This window comes from Panthera pardus, unplaced genomic scaffold, assembly GCF_024362965.1.
Source record: "Panthera pardus isolate Hobbes unplaced genomic scaffold, ASM2436296v1 HiC_scaffold_10, whole genome shotgun sequence".
Classification (NCBI taxonomy): domain Eukaryota; kingdom Metazoa; phylum Chordata; class Mammalia; order Carnivora; family Felidae; genus Panthera; species Panthera pardus.
This window is the reverse complement of record NW_026526655.1, coordinates 43805397-43824871: the sequence shown is the minus strand read 5'-3', so window position 1 is coordinate 43824871 and position 19475 is coordinate 43805397. Positions and strand designations below refer to the sequence as shown.

The following is a 19475-nucleotide window of genomic DNA, read 5'->3' as shown; positions in this document are numbered from 1 at the left end:
AGTATTTTTAAATTAAAAATTCTAAATGGAACCTTTTACCTCTCCCCTCCTCCCTACAGTGGAGAAGGAAACAAGTAGGTTTCACAGTGATAGGTTTTAGACTGAAGTTTCAGACTGCAGTAATGCTGGTGTTATATTATAATATCTGGTGTATTTCCAAATACTGAGGTATCTGCCTTTTGAGCCAAAGGCAGAGAGAACAGTTGCTTACATCTGAAAATTGCACTGTCATCCCATGAAATACTTTTAGTGTTCTTTGAAAGATCTTCTTGAATGCAGCTTATGTGGTATTTGCAGAATCTTTATGATTTAGAAAATACTAAGTGCACACATTTATGTGGTACCATTTGGAATATACACATTAACTGCCTTCTGAGGCCCTAGGGCCTATACATGATAATGTCAAAAAACCATGAATGGACAGACACATAAACATATACACAAATACAAGTATAAACTAATTTAGCACAGCCTGATTTCTATATTCTATTTTCTGTCTCTGTTTTTTTTTTTTTTTTTTTCTTCAGGTGAACAATACTGAAAAATTTTTGTTCCTTGGCTCCCTCTTGCCATGTAGTACTTTGACACTAATTGCTCTCATTTTGTATGATCTCAGAGAAAGCAAACTTCTCTTAGCAAGATTTGGAATAGGTGAAATCTTGATTGTAAATACTCTGGTATTATACTAAATTTTAACATTTGGAACTAATTGTCATCATGGTTAACCCAAAATGTATAGTGTTTAAGGCATAGCTACTACTATGATCACATTGTTGATCTTACGTTGAGGGCAATTGGTAGACTGTATGTTACCTAACTTTTTGTCTTTCTTTTTTAAATGAATGAAAATTTTAACAAGTATATTGGGAAGTACTTTATATGCCATATAATTCACCCATTAGAGTGTACAATTCAGTGGCTTTTAGCATATTCACAGAATTGTGCAACCATCACCAAAATTCATTTCAGTTTTTAATTTTTATTTATTTGGGAGAGAGTGAGCATGAGAGTGGGAGGGGCAGAGAGAAGGGGGGGAGAGAGAGAAACCTAAGCAGGCTCTGCGCTGTCAGTGGAGAGCCCAACGCAGGGCTCAAACTCATGAACCGTGAGATCATGACCTGAGTCAAAGTCGGACGCTTAACAGACTGAACCACCCAGGCAATTTTGGGACACTTTTGTCACCCCAAAAAATACCCTGTACCCAGTGAGTACCCATTTTAATTAGTTGAGTACCCATTTGTCTTCTACCCCTGGCACTAGTTATCTACTCTCTGTCTCTATAGATTTGCCTATTCTGGACATTATATATAAATGAAATCCTATGATATTTGGTCTTTTATGACTGGCCTGTCTTACTTAGCATGTTACTTTTAGAATTTTTTTTTAATGTTTATTCATTTTGGAGAGAGAGAGAGTGAGCAGGGGAGGGGCAGAGAAGAGGGAGACACAGAACCTGAAGCAGGCTCTGTGCTGAATCTTTATGTGGAACTCGAACCCACAAACTGTGAGATCATGACCTGAGCCAAAGTCAGACGCTTAACTGACTGAGCCACCCACATGCCCCAGCATGTTACTTTTAAAGTGCCTTTATGTTCTGGTATGTATCAGTACTTCATTTTTTAAAAATTGCTGAATAATGTTATCTTCTATTGGTAATAATACCACATCTTATTTATCTACTCATCAGTTGACAGGACGTTTGAGTTGTTTTTCACCTTTGACTATTATCAGTAATACTTCTGTGAACACTGCTGTACAAGTATTTGTGTGCATGTACATATTTATTTCTCTTGGCTGTATACCTGGGAATGGAATTGCTGGGTCATATGGCAACTCTTTGACAGTTGAAAACTGCTAGGCTGTTTTCTAGAGCTCAGAATTATTTAGTCATAGGTTCATCTTACAGAAGATAACTTGCTTAAAATTTAAGGAGGCTAATAATGTAGCAATAACTTAATAAGTTCTGTTGGATTTGTCAAGTTAGATAAGAACTTGTTCCCCCCCACTCAAATGAAGCACTACCACAAACAGATAAATTAGTAATCGTACTTTTAAATAAATGTTTTCAGTGCCCTAAGAGGTTTGTGTTTGGCATTTGTGCAATGCCATGAATGGAATGTAATCAGTTGAGGTTTGAAATTCTGTTTGTTGTAAGAATTAGAAGAGGTAGGATTTGAGATGAATTTAAATTTTAAGTAATTTTTAAAATAAATACATCTTTATTGTCAGGAAATATAGAAAGAACAGAATACAAATCCCTTGTAATATTTTTATAATAGATATATCTCTTTATAGTGTTTCTGTTTTCTTTTTCTGCGTGTGTATGTGTATATACATAAAAACAAAAATAAAGCACTTTTAAAAAGCAAGATAGGCTTTTTTCAAGGTTATTTTTATAGTAACGTTGTATGAATGCCTAAGGATGTGCCATATACATTCAAGCATTTTGTGTGTGCTAATTCATTCAAGCATTATGTTCACTGAGATGTTGGTGCTATTTATTACTCCCAATTTACAGTGATAAAATTGAGGCACAATGATATTCAGTTACTTGCTCAAGATCAGATAGGTAGTAAATGGTAGAGTTAGGAAATTTGGATGTACTCTTACACTATTATTCACTATCTTTCTGTACATGAATCTTTGTTTTCCTATATAATTATTATGGAAGTGTATTACTGGTTTGATAAGTAAGTGACTAAATGTATCCCTTCACCCTTTCTTTCCCTCCCCCCAAAAGAACTGTAACATTATCTTACATAAAGAAAATATATTTTCACGAGAAGTACCTATATAATGGAACATGATATCAAATATTCAAAAAAATGCTGTTGTTTTTATATTTTACAGATAAGCCACACAATCCTATGGTAAATGCTGGAGCAATTGTTGTGACTTCATTAATAAAGGTAAAATGTTGACAATTCCTTTTAACCTAGTAAGTTTTTAAAAATAAGGCATAAAGATGAATATTGGGTTATTTATGTAGAATTGTGAAAAGTTTTGGTGTTACACTTAATCTTATGGTGAAACCTTAAGATTCATATTTACTTTGAAATAAATGTAATTTCAAGAACAAAATTTAAAACCGATGACTCATTGTAAGAATTGCTCAGTTACTCTTGACCTGAAGATCTGGCAAAAAATCAAAAAGAAGTCTCTGCTGAACAATAGGCACAGAGGTTTTTCTTCCTAAAGTTTTGATATTTTTTTTTATTCCTGTTCCTTTTGGCTCTTCGAGAATGAACAGACGTTAACACAATTAAAAGCATTTTACTGTTTACTGTTTGTCATCAGCATATGTAGGAACAAATGTTCTGGTACTTTGTGTTAAGACAAAGTACATTTACCCTTGAATATTCTGAAGTCCTTTCTACTCAAGAGCTACATTCCAATTTTCATTTGAACTTCTTTCATTTGTTTTGCTTATTATCATAACTAAAATAAGTAAGACTTATTCCAATTATTAAGTTATATTATTTTTCTTATGCTTTGTTTTACATTGTACGTTTTAGTTGTTTTAGTGTCTACTTTGCCTTAATAATTGGAAGCTCTGTTGTTGTTTGGAATAAGTATTTGAAAATGGTTTTGTTGTGTGATACTATTTAGATTTTTAATTTCTAATTATAAATTTCATTTATATTCAAATATATTTCATTTATGTTTGGAACATTTATATACTTCAGTAAATCTATGCATATCTTTTCCAAGCACGAAAAAAACATAACTACATGGCTTTGTAGATGCATTAGTAAGGATGTGATACCCTGGTTTACACAAAGAGTGTTTGGATATGAATTATGCCCTTGGCCCAGTTAATAAAAATAGGTCTAATTTGTATGCTAGAAATCGTCTCCTTCATGGATTTTAAATGTTCATGAGAAAAGGCTTTAAAATAGAAGACTACTATCATAAGAATTATGTATGTTTAGTTGTTATTTTAGGGCAAATACTTTGTAAGCTTTGGCCCTCTTAATCCTTGTAACTCTAGTTAAGTAGATATGATAGCCAAGTATTAATTTTTATTGTAACTAATTTTAATAGGCTATGGAAATTTTTATTTTGCCTATTGTAATATCTAACTATTCATGACTTTCACATTAGGTAAAAGTTGTCAGCTTGAGGTAACATAGTATTTGTTTATTGTAGAAAATTGTAATACAAACCTGTACTAGGCACAGCCCTTGTAGAAGGTAGACACAAGTAAATGGGCCCTTACAGTGAAATCCAGTGAACACTGCGATGAGAAAAAGTCTAATTAATAATTGTTTAGATTTGAACAAGTTAACTTAGAGGTAAGGAAAGTTGGGATAGTATAATGTATTTGTTAATGCTTAATGAGAAAACCACTAGAATGGTTCCAAACCTTTTTTGAGTGTTCCCAGAAAAATGTTTACATACTGTAATTTTCTGTAACCTTTGGGGGAGTTCACAGACCCTTTGATGCTGATCCATGAATCCCAGTTTAAGAACTCTTACATTGGAGAAAGATTAACATAGCACACCAAATAGTATTTTCAGGAAAGGGCATCTGTATATAATTTAAAAAAGCCTTCCTTAACTGCATGCAATTAAACATCTTCTGTTGATTCATGGGTTTCATATATACTACACTGAAACGCTGCATGTGAGAAATGCATGTCTAGTCATATCACACCATCACTTTATTAGTTTCACTTATCATGTTTAGTCATGAGCCATGAACGGTACATTGGGCCACATTAATGAACACTTAGAAACAGTTAAAAAAAAAAAATGCATACACATAAGTGTGGTTCAGTATCCAACAGTGCAAAAATTTAACTGAGTCATCTTGTATTTATAAATTTGATCAGTGATTTTAAAGATGCAAACAGTTTTAATTTACTGACAAATTTGAAAATAAGGCTTTTGGGGTATAGTTCATATTTAAGGTCACTTTCTTAGACTTTTTGTTTTGTTTTTAGAAGTGTTTCACAAGTTTCTTTCTTTCTTCCTTTTTTATTGAAGTTCATCTAAATCTTGGAGGGGTAAGCCTTATATATCTTTGTAAAACTGCCCCAGAATGTAATACCTTTTTTTTAGGCTGTTTTTTAAAAAGAATTCAGATCTCCTCTAAATATCTGTATGTGATCTATGCAAGTTGTTGTATGATCACATAATATTTATGAATTGGTAATCGAAATTGAGTTAGCAAAACCATAGCCAAACAAGGGTCTTCAAGTCCAGCCTTCTTTATATAGTTGCAATGAGGAAACTGAAACTAGATAAGGCTAACAGCAGAAGAGTTGGGCTTGAGCTAAATCTCCTGGTTTGTTTACTCTTCATTAGAATTCACTCTGACATATTTAATGTAGGTGTTTGCTGTTTCTCTTGATAACATCTTTGTCTTTACCTAGCATTGTTATATTGTCCTAAAGGAAAAGTTTTATTTTCTTAATTTTAACTTGTACAAATAATAACTTACTGGCTTAAAAGTCACATCTAATTTTTAGTGGGGGTAATGTAGTTATTCTTTGGACATTAGTCAGTGCCGACTATCTGTAAAGGAACTTAAGCCTTTTCTCAAGGAGCTTGCATTTGAGTATCCAAAGCATGCATATTTTACCATGGCTACTAGATGTGAATTTTGTTTTTTAGCTCTTAGTTGATGACCTTAAGGCTATTTTTTGCTTTCAAACTTAAACTCAGTTATGGTGCTATTAAAACATTCTCCTCATGTTAGTCTTCTCTCTCTCTCTCTCTCTCTCTCTCTCTCTCTCTCTCACACACACACACACACACACACACACACACACACACACACAAATTAAGTAGAGTCTTTAGTAAGACTCTTTATTTCTTAATTTTGTAGTATTGATATTTTTTCCTTGTAGGATTGGAGATGATCCTCAGGAAATGGGGGAAGAGGCAGAGCAAATGTTCAAAAGGATTAGCAGATTGTGGAAAAAAGGAGGATTTGGACAGAAGGAACCTGTTGCATAAATTCTTAACTACTAAACTTATAGGAAAACTCCAATATTTAAAATTTTAAACAAAGCTATCTAGGTAAATACCTTCAAAAAAAAAAAACCAAATGTCATTTTGTACTTAAAATGCACAAAATTTTAAAAACTTTAAAAGTAATATTCTTTCTTTTTCTTTGTGGTAACTACTGAATTAAAGGAATACTTTTTGATGTAATTTGTTTTATCTGATAATGATAATATGGTTGCTTAATTTAAAGGGAAGAGTAAACAATTTGAAAGGAACACAGTTACTCTGGATGAAATAGCTGTATATTTATGTCATTTTTTTCTTTGCAGTGGTAAAAACTTCAACTAGTTTTAGTTTAAAAGTTTAAATCTTCTAATAACTTGAGGGTTAGGGTGGGAAAATGAGGAAAACCTACTAAAAGATAATTGCCATAGGTCTGCTATTTTATTTTATTTTACTTATTTTATATTTATTTATTTTTGCTTTTTCACTTTAAAGGGAAATAGTAAGTTACACTGCCTTCTGCGTTTATATCTCTTTATTCTAGTGGTACTTTCCAGTTTTTGTCATTTGAAGAAGCTTGATTTTTTTTAATCAGAAGTCTTTTTAAATTTAAAAATCAGATTTTTCTGTTATTAAAAGATAATTTAATCGTACTCCATGAAAATAAGATGAATTTAGTTAGTATGTACGTAGTGCTTCAGTTTAGTTATGTTAGCAATAACTTGTTGGACTTGTGAGCCATACTTTTAAGGCGGTTTGTGGCTCTGGGAAGTACTGGATGATGCCTTGGACTTGGTAATTTTATTGTGGTATTGTTTTTTCACTCCATGTTTATATCAGTCGGTTTGTTTGAATTTTGTTTTTTTTAATGAAAGGCAGATAGTTTATTGACCTCAGAATTCACTTTTCTCTTTATATTTAGGGTTAATCTATATAATACTAGATTTAGAACATTTTTTACCTGTAATATCTATTTTAAATCTTCCAACTATTATTTAGCTTTAAAGCATTTTCTGTGGCAAGATTAAATTAAAAGTATTCTATAAATCATTTTCAGTTACCTCTTTTGCCTCTTTCCTCTGTGATCTCTAATTTTCTTTTTTTTTTTTTAATTTTTTTTAATGTTTTTATTTATTTTTGAGACAGAGAGAGACAGAGCATGAGCAGGGGAGGGGCAGAGAGAGAGGGAGACACAGAATCCGAAGCAGGCTCCAGGCTCTGAACTGTCAGCACAGAGCCCGACGCGGGGCTAGAGCTCACGGAGTGTGAGATCATGACCTGAGCTGAAGTCAGACGCTCAACCGACTGAGCCACCCAGGCGCCCCTGTGATCTCTAATTTTCAGTTGGCTTTTACACCTCCATACTTTATGACTGGAATCAAGTGATTTACTCACACATAACTCTGATTAATGCATTGACTTCAAATGAGTCATATTAGTATTAAACGTATTAGCAGATGTCCCTATTAACAGTAATGTTTTCACCTGTGTTTTAATGTATAATATACATAATTCGGGAGTATATTGTAAAAACCGGTTATAAAAACTCCAATATAATTATATTCTTTTAATAGCCAGTGTTAAAAAGTCAGTGCCTATTTATCACATTTTCATTCATAAAGTTTTCTTCAATGAAATGAAAATTCTTTAAGTTAGAATAGGTATGTTTGCAGAAGAATTAACTCCTAGAATTTTCTAATCTCAGGATCTGATTACTTAACTACCCTTTTCAGACAAACCTTATAGTTTGCTTTTTAGAAGTCATTTGATCTCCACGATCCTGGAAGTCGTCTTTAACATATGAAAAATACTTTAGAAACTTCCTTATCTCTACTTCCCCAACTTAAAAGTAAATGATCAATCACTCCTCACAATCACAGTATAGTTCTTTCTGTCCATAGGTCCTGTCCCCTTGCTTTAATAAAAACACTTTTTCTCACTGAAAAAAAAAAATATTTGGTGAATGGATTTGGTAAATCATTTGGTAAATATATTTTCTCCAATTTAGTTTTTAAGTTTTCCTACTGTACTTACCTATATAGCATTGTAGCTTTTTCTACAATTAAAATAACATATATAATATTGGTTGTATAGTGATTTAAAAGTGGGATAAACCTATTCCTGGTTATGGGAAGTTTTTTCCAAGAGATAAAGGGACATTGATAATTTTAAGACCAGTTTCCAAATTCCAGTTTTCATATATGTCTTTCTTAAAATTAGTCTGCCTTTGGTCCATATTTCCTCCCATTTTTCAAAAGAAGGCATACTTCTCATTTGTACCAACTTTTACTGTGGTACACTTTCAGGTTCTAAAAACCTCTTGGGCACCAGTGAAAGAGAACATTTTGAAATATTGGAGTCAGTGTTATTGAGGACATGAATCATTGTAATGAGTGGGAACAGCCCTCTTGTATATAGATTGTTTCCAGGTCTTTGGCTTCAACAAAATGGACAGAGGATCTAATCGAGTTGTTAGTTAATAAGAACATTAAGTGTAAATTTTAAGGATGGATTGCTGTGTGACTTTTACATGTAATATAGATATGTAAAAGAATTGAGTGATATTGCTGTAACAAAACCTTTCCTATTTCTATCTACTCATCTGTTGTCAGCAAGATTTCTCAACTCCTACCTCTGTAAAAATTTTAAATAGGAAGAGAATCTCTTTATTCTAGCAATAGAAAATATCCACTTATACATGAACTAATTAAAAATCAATTACTATTTCAAAGAGAAAAGAATATTCTAAAATAACAGTTTTGTAAATTAACATGGGACATTATTAATAAACATTTTTTCTTTAACTTTTTATGAAAAATTTCAAACATACTCAAAATAAACATAGTGTAACTAGCCCCTTTGTACCCATTCCTGGCTTCTAATTTTCATAGTATCTTGTCCTCCACTTCTCTGTACCCCACTACTAGATGATGATGGGTTTTATTTTTACAGTTTGTATATTTGCTTTTAGGGGTTTACTCTATTTTGTATGTGTATGTGTATTTTTTCTAACATTTTTACAAATAAACTTTCTTCTGTTATTTTTTTGAAATTAAAATAACTTGACATTTTATAATGATTATTAGATCCCATATATTCCTGGGGTACATGAAATCTTTCCAAGAGATACAGGGGCAAATATATTTTGTTGACTTAAGTAAAATACTATTTTCAGTGTAGATAGTAAGAACAAACATTAAACAAGTGCTTTTACCTTTAAATGGGGAAATTTTGGGGAAAGACTTTCTTGGGTCAACAAAATCAGTTAGTTTATTTTGTGTGTTTTTATATAATCCGCCTAGAACATTTCAAGTAGTTTATCCAAAAGGTTATATGATTGACAATGGTAAATATCAGTTTTTTAAAAAATAGCTTAGAAGCAAAACAATTTTAATTATGCTTTAATTTAGTAAGCTACAAAGTAGGTCAAGCTTGTGACCATAGTCTAGAGTTGAAGCAGGTTTTTTTTCTTTTTATTAAACATGACAGCTTAATAAAGAAAATTTGTATTTGTTCTGTAGGGCACAGTTTAGGTCAGAGAATGGAAGTTCAGTATAACTTGTTTATTTTACATTGATTAATTGTATAATGGTAATTATCCATGTAACATCCCAATGCAAATGCTGACATCCTTTTCCAAAAGAGTTGTTTTTTTTTTTTTTTTTTTTTTTTTTTTTTGTGCGTTTTCTAAGGTTAAAAAGGTTTTTGTGGTTTAAATGTTGTTACATATTTTACAGCATTAGGATCTATGGAATATTTTGACAACTGCAACAGTTCAATGAAGTTGGTAATTTCTTCTTTTAATTATTTTTCATTGAACAGCTTTGGAGTTACATTTCTACATTTTGAATTCTGGTGTATTATAAGGAAAGAAAAATTAAAATATGTCAAAGGGCACTTTAGAGAAAATACATAGATAGTGATTACGATATGGCTGTAGCTAAATTATCCATCATTATCTTGTTTAAGCTTTGTTAATGCCTAATTTTGATGAAATAGTGTGGTGTTCTTTTCAGCTACTGATTGTATATGTGATTGACATTCTTTGGTGAATAAGTTGATTTGTAAGGTTTCACAGATTATCAGCCAGATCTTAATCCACTTGTAAAGTGGAGAATGAACCTGGCTTTATTCAGTTAAATAATTCTCTGGTACAGGTTTTCCCCATCATAATCAAATTTTAAAGTGTAATGTTTTGAAATTTTTAGGGTAAAGTTTAAAATTTTTGTTTTAAAATTTTAGTTGTCAAATTATTTTAAACCTGTTTTAAAAATTAGAGATGTATTGTTTCTATTGGGTGCATATCACCAATTAATACGTTTGATTTCAGATCTACATCTTACTGCTTTGTAAACTTCGCCGAGGTAAAAATGAAACCATTTGGCTACTTGAACTGATCTACATTACATAGGTTTTTCCTATTGACATTTGCAGTAGCTAACATGTCAGAAATAGAAGTGATGAAACAATACATCTTCCATGCTCTGAATTGGCATAATGCTAAATTCAAATGTAGCTAATTGTTTAGAGGCTATGAAATATATATTTTTTAGTTCACATATTGTTAAAACAAATGAGATACAAAAGGTAGAGCTTTTTTTATACTAGCAAAATGTATGCAGGATGTTTGCATATATAGAATTATAAAAGATTAGTTTAGTTTTGCAACATAACTCATCTTCCTAACTCTAATACTGGTTTGAGGTTATTTTAAAAATATGAGTAGATTGTTCTTACTTGAAAACCATAATTTATACTCAACTCTTTTCTAAGGGTGAAACTTTATTTTAAGTTTTTTTAAAATATGAAATTAAATAACGTATGCTCTAGCAGATTATGTGTTGTCATGAAATATAAGGGAATTTGGGGTAACTAAAATTCTGTAACTTTGGGTTGGGTAAAGCTTATACTTAAAATAAAGCATTCCCTTTGTAATTCAGACCCATTGTCAACATATTGGTATTAATAAAAGAACATGTAAAAAGTTTATGTAAATATTGAATTATTTTAGAAGTATTTCCTAGATTTAAAAGTACTAATGTACAGTATATTAATTATGATAGCAGTTTGAAATTTTGATACTTATACTCAGTTAAAACTTAAACTGTAGTGATGCCTGTATTAACATATTTATCTCATTTCTTTGCAGCAAGGAGTGAATAATGCTGAAAAATTTGACTATGTAAGTGCAATATAGAATTCAGTTTTCCTGCTATATTTATATTCCTTAAATACTTGTTTTTTAATTGCTGATACTTTCTAATTCTGGTTTATAGGTGATGCAGTTTTTGAATAAGATGGCTGGCAATGAATACGTTGGATTCAGTAATGCAACGTGAGTGTAATTTTTGACTTAGGTTTTTATAATGGGCCAGTCCTCTTTAAATTAACAAGAATATCTAGAGTATAGAATTCTATTAAACATTTTTCTAAATGTTTATTGATTTTTGAGGGACAGAGCATGAGCAAGGGAGAGGCAGAGAGAGACAGAGAGAGAGAGAGAGAGAGAGGCAGAATCTGAAGCAGGCTCCAGGCTCTGAGCTGTCAGCACAGAGCCCGACATGGAGCTCGAACTCATGAACCGCGAGATCATGACCTGAGCTGAAATCGGACACTTAACCAACTGAGCCACCCAGGGACCCCTATAGAATTCTATTTTAAATGCTGTTTTGTCCCCGCCACCCCCCCCACCTCTCCCCTTTCTCTACATATATAATACATAGTGTATTTAGAATTAATCTGGTTTGGTCCTAGGGCTTACTTCAGTGAATAAATAATTACTTAAAATTTCGTCATTAAAGGGAAATGAATTATTTCTGAATTACCTGAGAGAACACTTAAATGCTTTATATAGGTTGGATAAACTTCTTGTGGCTATAAAGTTAGAAGGGACCCACCTTTCCCTTAAATTACTGAGAGTTATTCAATTTTCTTTTTGCCTGTGATACCTGTCTTACCTCTCTAAATCTCTCTGCCTGGCTAACTTAATTTTAACCCCAGTTTTTTATTTTGAAATTTGCCAGTCTGTAGAAAAGTTGAAGGAATAAGCAATGGATATCTGGATATCTTTCACTTATATTTTCTGATTAATATTTTGTCTCATTGGCTTTTCCTCAACCTCTTTCTTTAGATAACTGTTTAAAACATGTGTATTTCTGCACACACACACACACACGCACACACACACACACACATATGTAAATATACATTTTTTTTCTCTGAACTGATAGAAATAAAGTTGTAGACATCTCAACACTTCACCCATAAATAACTCAACATGTATATTCTGAGATAAGGACATTCTCCTACATAACCACAGTACCATCAACACATTAACATTAAGATCACTAACATTAATCGTAAGATGTCATTAATACATAAATGTACCAACTGTCCACCCCCTAAAAGCCTTTTATGACCTTTGCTTCCTAGGAATTAATCACGGTTTGCACATTACATTTATGTCTCTTCTGCTTTTTTAAAATAGAAGAGTTTTCCTGCCCTACACCTTTGCTTTATAAAATTTTATTAAGTGGCTTTCTTTGAAGAGTGCCAACCACTTGTTTTACGAAGCAGGAATTAACTAACTTTCTCTGTGAAGGACCAGATAGTAAATTTTTCAGACTTGTGGGCCATATGGACTCTGGTTGCAACTACTCATTTCTACTGTTTCAGTAGGAATGCAGCCATGGACAATATGAGGTTGTGTTTCAAGAAACTTCATTTATAAAAACAGGCAGTAGGCTACATCTGGCCCATGGGCTATCGTGGATATTCCACATTTTGAATAGGTCTGGTTGTTTCCTTGTGGTTACATAAAGCTGAAACGGTTTTGGCATGAATACTAAATAGGTGATACTTTGTACTTCATGTTTCAGGAAACAAAAATTTTCAGGTTGTCTGCTCTACCAACTTTTATTCATCAACTTAAGTATCTTTCTAAGAAGTTTTTCATGAATCTCATCTCACCTCTCTTCTGTGCTATTATATTACCATATTTAATTGAGCTTACTCTATGTCTCACTGCCTCATCACCACCATAAGACTCTGACTTCCTTTAGACCTGGGTAGAAATGTCTTCCAATTCATTTTTGTATTCCTGTTATCCAGCAGATAATAGCCACTTGATAGTGTTTGGTGAACAGAACTATATGCTAGGCACTGTGATCATTGCTAAGCAGTTAGTTCTTTATGTACACCATGTTGAGTTTTTTTTTTTTTTTTTAAGGTATGGCAAGTTGACAAGTTTATTTTCAAGAGCTTTTTCATATCCACATATCCAACATTGTTTTTCTAACCATAGAAACATTAAAATGTATAGTTAGGAGAGACTCTCCCCGCCCCCCACTCATACCTTGTGATTGATAATACAGAGTGTCTGTCACCCACAGTTCCTCTTTTGTCAGCAGCCTTATGGATGCTTGCACACAAGTTAAATCTGTCTAAATTAAAACTCATTCTCTTTCTTCTCAAACTACTCTTTGCTTCATGGATCCCCACGTCAGTTGATATCACTGTCCTTTCAGTCGACTGGAATAAAAATCTAGACTTTTGTATCAGACTTCATTCACCATTCCCCCTTTTCCCCATTAGGTTGAAAGACTTGCCGAAGTGCTCTCATGTTTGATCATAGCTCTCCTTCCATTCCTGTCACCACTACCTAAGTTCAGGCTTTCTATGGCTTTTATTACTTCAGTTTCCTAATAACATAAGTCATCCTTTCTTTTTCCCCTTTCCCAGACTGATGTCAGAGTTATCCTTCTAAAATGTAGGTCTCAACAAGGTAATTTGATAGAAAGCCTTCAAGCTTTCATTTGGTATGCCATCAGGAGCCATTTTTAGATTTATCAGTCTTGATAATAATGTGGTCCCAGTCTCCTTTGTTAGTTTGATGGTTCTCCACTCTTCTCCATGAACCCTATTTCTCAGATACATCAGAACATACGCCATTCTTCAGTGCAGTCCTGTCTTCTATACTTTTATAACTTTGTTCATGCTACATGGGATTTGCCACTGCCTAGGCTTCCCCCCGAAATCTGTTAATCCAACAAATGCTGAAAGGCCCATTTCATGTGTCCTTCCTTTAGTGAAATTTCCATGGATTCCTGCAGTTGGAATTGATTATTGTACTTTTGGAGGACCCAGAAGATTCTGCAGTTTCTTAGTGTATTTTTTAATGGTGGAATACTTGGTAATTTTAAAATTAGCTTCTTTATTCACAAAATGTGAAGATTAGAAAGGGCCTAACCCATTTCAGTCCTTTCACAGCTGAGAAAATTAAGACTGAAAGAATTGTCAATTAAATGACTTCCCTAAAAACCACATAGCTAGCCTATTGACAGAACTGAGACTGAAACCCAGCAGTCCCGACTCTTAGGTCAGTGTTCTTTATACTATACTTTGCTATACAGTTACACTACAGGACAATCATACTTTTATAGAAAATAAGTAAATAGAGCAATTTTTTTCCTTCTAGGTTTCAGTCTGAAAGAGAAAGTGGAGATCGAAATTTTGCAATAGGATATTACCTAAAAGAAAAAAAGGTTCTTGAATTTTTTTGTTTCTATTTCAAGTTATTGTTTTATTTAATAAAATATGTAAACATGTATGCTAAAAACTCAACAATAGGTTTTAAGCAACTGTCTATTACTATTTAATGTTTAGAAGTTTTTGCAAAATGCTCTTGAGTTAGTCGTTTCAAAATGTTAATATTAAATCAATTTAATATCTGGCAGTATTCAGATATTTTACTAATTACATTGATGCAAGTTTTTCTTAAGGATTAGCCCATTTTTCTGAAAGTGTGATGCCAGACTATTATTGATTACATTTGGTTTTTAAATTTTAAGTGGGTGGTCCAGTAACTTGCTTTATGAATTATGAATCAGTTTATCATTGTTAAACTAGTATCTAGAAATCTGTATGTAATGTAGTTTTGCTTTATTGTTCTTTATTATTTCATGTAAAAAGGGTTGTAAGCCTTTTTATAGGTTATATACTCTTTTGTTATCAGTTAATACGAGACATTTGTATACATTTTAAATTTAGTCTTTATGTGTCTCTTACTTATGTGCATATATTCTTGTTTTTAATTGCCTTTCTATTTTTTCAGTGTTTTCCAGAAGGCACAGACATGGTTGGTATATTAGACTTCTATTTCCAGGTAATTTACTTCAACTCTGTGAGTTGTGTATATAAATGGATGTGTCACATTGTGCAGAGTATAGATGTCTCTGAAATCATGGCTCTAGATTAAGATAAAATATATTTACCACTCCCCTTCTAAAAAGAGTCCTCATGAAAGGCATTCTCATGTTTTTTTCCTCCTAAAAATCATGCCTTAGAATGTAATAAGGAATGTTTTTTACTTTGTTTAAGAAGTATCAAAAATGGTATATAATTCCAGAAATTGGTTTGTCCTTATTAAAAACTAAGCTGATTTCTTAGCTTTTAAGTTTTGTTTTGAGGATTTGTTTGTTTCTTCATTGGAGGGTTCATATTCAGCATTTTATTTTATTTATTTTTTTTATTTAAAAAAAAAATTTTTTTTTTAACGTTTATTTATTTTTGAGACAGAGAGAGACAGAGCATGAACGGGGGAGGGTCAGAGAGAGGGAGACACAGAATCCGAAACAGGCCAGGCTCTGAGCTGTCAGCACAGAGCCCGACGCGGGGCTCGAACTCATGGACCGTGAGATCATGACCCCAGCCGAAGTCGGCCGCTCAACCGACTGAGCCACCCAGGCGCCCCTGTATTCAGCATTTTAAAGTAGCAGTTTCTCAGTTGGTTTAATTCATTTCTGCAAAGTCATATGATGCTTTTTTGGTTTGTTTTTTAATGTTTATTTTCGAGAGAGAGCATGAGGAGAGGAGGAGCAGAGAGAGGGAAACACACAGAATCTGAAGCAGGCTCCAGGCTCTGAACTGTCAGCACAGAGCCTGACGTGGGGCTCAAACTCACGAACTGTGAGGTCATGACCTGAGCCGAAGTCTGCCACCCAACTGATTGAGCCACCCAGGCACCCCTGTGGTGTTTTTTTTTCTAACTTAGTATAGTTTCTCCACATTCCTGAGTGGGCCACTCACATAATCTGCTGTGATTATAGAACTCAGTTTTAGAGAGCCTTCCCCGATAACTCTCTTTTCTCCCTGTATTTTCAGTTCAGTTCATTCCTACAGATTTAATACCATCGGTGCTAATATCAATGGGCTGTAATATCAAGCTAAATAGTAAATTAATTATTATTGATTTCTAGTTAATCTTACTTTTGCCTGTCTTTACTTTTTAAGGTGCTTTAATTTCACTTTTGTAGTAATGTTAAAAAATATGTAAGGGGGGTTGATAATGTAGATTTTGATGACAGTTTGTCACCTGCCAACGTGAAGAACTGTGAATTGAGAATCCAGACTATCAGTATAAAATCAAGGTCTAATCTGGCCATTTTTTAGCCATGTGACATAACTTCAGTAACTTAGACCTAATTTCATTATGTGTAGCATATGCTTAACCTAACTGTCTGCATTATCTTGAAGATAACATGAAATGATATGTGTCAAATTCCTTTGAAGCTGTAAGGTGTTCTATGAAATAATAGTGTCATTTACTTTTATTTCTTCCATACGTTAATGTTTGTTTTCCTTCGATATATACACTTTAGCTGTTATAGCCTAGGTGCTACTAACCTACTATGAAATTTCTGCACTTCAGGGTAAAAATCAAGAGAAAGCCGTAGAATAGAAGCCTTACTTTTTTGGAGAAGGGCTGCATGTAATTGAACATCTGATCAGGGTATCAGAAAAGTACTGTTAAATTGGGATTTGTCAAATTTGGTATATATATCATCTTATGACAGACAAAATTCCAGTTAATACTAAGTATAAGTTAGGAAATGATCATTGGAGTTTAAATTTTAACTTCTTTTAGAAAGCATTTCATGATTACATCTACATAAGTCTTTGCTATCTGGGTCAGTATAGTGACTAGGTTCTGTAGTTTTGGAGAAATAAGGAAGAGGTTTTAATATAAACAAGCAAAAGTGAAAGTCAGTGAAAAAGTGGCTCCCAGCCAGTTTCCTAATGCACTGTAGCTAATAAGTTTTCCTTCTTGCTCTTTCCAAACCCCTTTGTCTCTTGTGGAATCTTGAAAAATTAGTAAGGAAAGATTGCAAGTTGGTAACTCAGCCTTTTCTTCCTGCTCCCCCTTCCCATCTTCTTTCTCATCTACTTCCTCCCCCACCTCCCCATACACACCCTGCCCCCTAGTTTGGATTGCTGTTAATGAAAAGTAAAATGGAGCTTATTTATTATTTCTGTTTTATGGATAAATTTGGGTTTGCTGTGGTAAACTTATTTCCATTATTTTGATTATTTTTAAATACTGTACTATACTCTGCCTGGACTTTGCTTTTATTTATTCAGTATATTCTGTCCAGTACCCTTAGTCAATATCAAATAAATATTTAAATATTAATAAGTGGTTTAAAAGGTAGTATTTTGACTTAGGCACTCAGAGTATCCAGGCTAGTGCTATCTTGGTTTCCATTCCTTAATTTTTTGCATGTTACTACATAGGAATGCTGAGCTTTGTTATAGTGAAAATGTCAGTCATTTTAGCATCTTTTTTTCCTAAAGTAGCAATTTCTAATGTAAATGCTATCTATCATAATACTAATGTATGTTGCTTTGTGTTAAAAATATATCATGGCTCCTTTTCCTTTCAATTTAAAAATAATTATGTTTGTGTATCCTACAGAAAGCATTAATATTTAAGCAACTTTGAATATCACTTGGGACCATTATAGATCTTAATGCTTGGGGGCTGGCTCTTCCTATCCTGGTTTTGCCATTATAAAAGACTCGATAACTGGGCAAATCAGGATAAACCTTAAAGGGGCTTGAAATTTGTTCAAATTTAAATCTTTGGAATGTTATCAAGTTATATTAAAATAATCCCCTTGAAGGAAAGATTTCAGATCTGTATGAACTACCAGATGAAATATATTTTCTTAGAAGTCAGTTGTAGTACAGAAAATAATGTCAACCTAAATTTTCAGAATTCAGTTTTTTCTTCCTTCTAGCTATGCTCCATTGAAGTAACATGTGAATCAGCCAGTGTGATGGCTGCAACACTGGCTAATGGTGGTTTCTGTCCAATTACTGGTGAGAGAGTACTGAGCCCTGAAGCAGTTCGAAATACACTGAGTTTGATGCATTCCTGTGGCATGTATGATTTCTCTGGGCAGTTTGCTTTCCATGTAAGTAATTGTCTAATCTTAATTTTCTACTGCAAGAAACTAGTCTGGACTAGTTCTTTTAAAAATACAGGTTGAACTTTGGTTCTTAACCTGCACATTAATTTTTGAGAGAGAGACTTGTTTTTAAGGTTAATTTGTTACAGACTTGTTAAGGAATAGAGTTAAGCAGGCTACCCGATATTCTTAAGAACTTGGAGTTTAATTTATAAAACCTCATCACTTCTACTTGTAAGGCATTCCAGTGTGCAAGGTTAGTACAGACTTTCTCTACTATTTCTTATTAATATAACTAAGCCTTATGGTGATTACATACTTCAAAAGCTCCTTAAGTTCAGAAGGAGCGCATAATTGGGATGTTTAACACCTTTGGTTATAATCATAGATATTTTAAAGCACTTAAAGTATATTAAGTTAACAAAAATATACTCTTGAAGCTCTCTTGTGCATTTTTGGACATTTGTGTACACCTGTGAAATATGGACTTTCTTACCTCATTCTGCTTATGTCAAGATATAATGCCCTACAGATTTTTTTTATTTGAAAATTTTAGAACAGAAAACTAGATGCATTTAATGTTACCCACTACTCAACTTCAATAGTTATTAGTACCTGACCAGTTTATCTTTATTTCCAATTCTTGTCATGTAGTTGAGTGTGTAATTCTAAATGATAAGGACTTTTTAGAAAACAAACGAACAAACATAGCACCATTATTATATTTGAAAAAAAAATTTTCATTTTTAATATCAAAATATTTAGTGTTCAGATTATCTGGATTGTCTTGTAAATTACTATTTTGTGGTTTATTTAACCTGGGATGCAAATAAGGGTCATGTGTTAATGATCAGTTATATCTTCCTTTATTATTACTTTTTAAATGTATGTTCTCTTCCTTGACCTCTCTTTCTTTCTTGTTATTTTTAGTTGAAAGAACTGGGTAATTTATCCTGTACAGTTTTTCAGTCTAGATTTTCTTTATTACATCCATACCATTGTCCCTTGTATCTTGTATTGCTGGGAAATTGGTTTATCCCATTCAGGTTAATTTTTTTTTTCCTTAGTATTGTGCAAGATTACTTCTAGCAATAGGTATTCAGTATATGAATGTTAGTAAGCCATTAGTGAATACTGCCCTGATGATACGAATTTTGTCTTTTTATCACAGTTACTGTCAAGTGTTACATAATGTGAACTTAAGTGTTTTGAAGAGGATTAATTTGAATTACTTGTGATCTTATCTCCTCAGAGAATTCTCAGGCAGTA

The 19475-nt window shown here is 32.8% G+C and overlaps 1 protein-coding gene across 4 annotated transcripts in view; it reads left to right on the top strand.

Moving 5' to 3' along the window:
• The window catches only part of GLS (glutaminase), an 82792-nt gene that overhangs the window by 27104 nt on the left and 36213 nt on the right, over positions 1 to 19475 (top strand). For all 4 annotated transcript variants that reach the window (XM_019462443.2, XM_019462474.2, XM_019462453.2 and 1 more), the window contains 6 exons: positions 2851 to 2909; positions 11108 to 11140; positions 11235 to 11293; positions 14435 to 14501; positions 15071 to 15121; positions 18036 to 18212. In XM_019462443.2, the coding sequence (XP_019317988.2) occupies positions 2851 to 2909; positions 11108 to 11140; positions 11235 to 11293; positions 14435 to 14501; positions 15071 to 15121; positions 18036 to 18212 (446 nt within the window). The remainder of the gene's footprint in view (positions 1 to 2850; positions 2910 to 11107; positions 11141 to 11234; positions 11294 to 14434; positions 14502 to 15070; positions 15122 to 18035; positions 18213 to 19475) is intronic.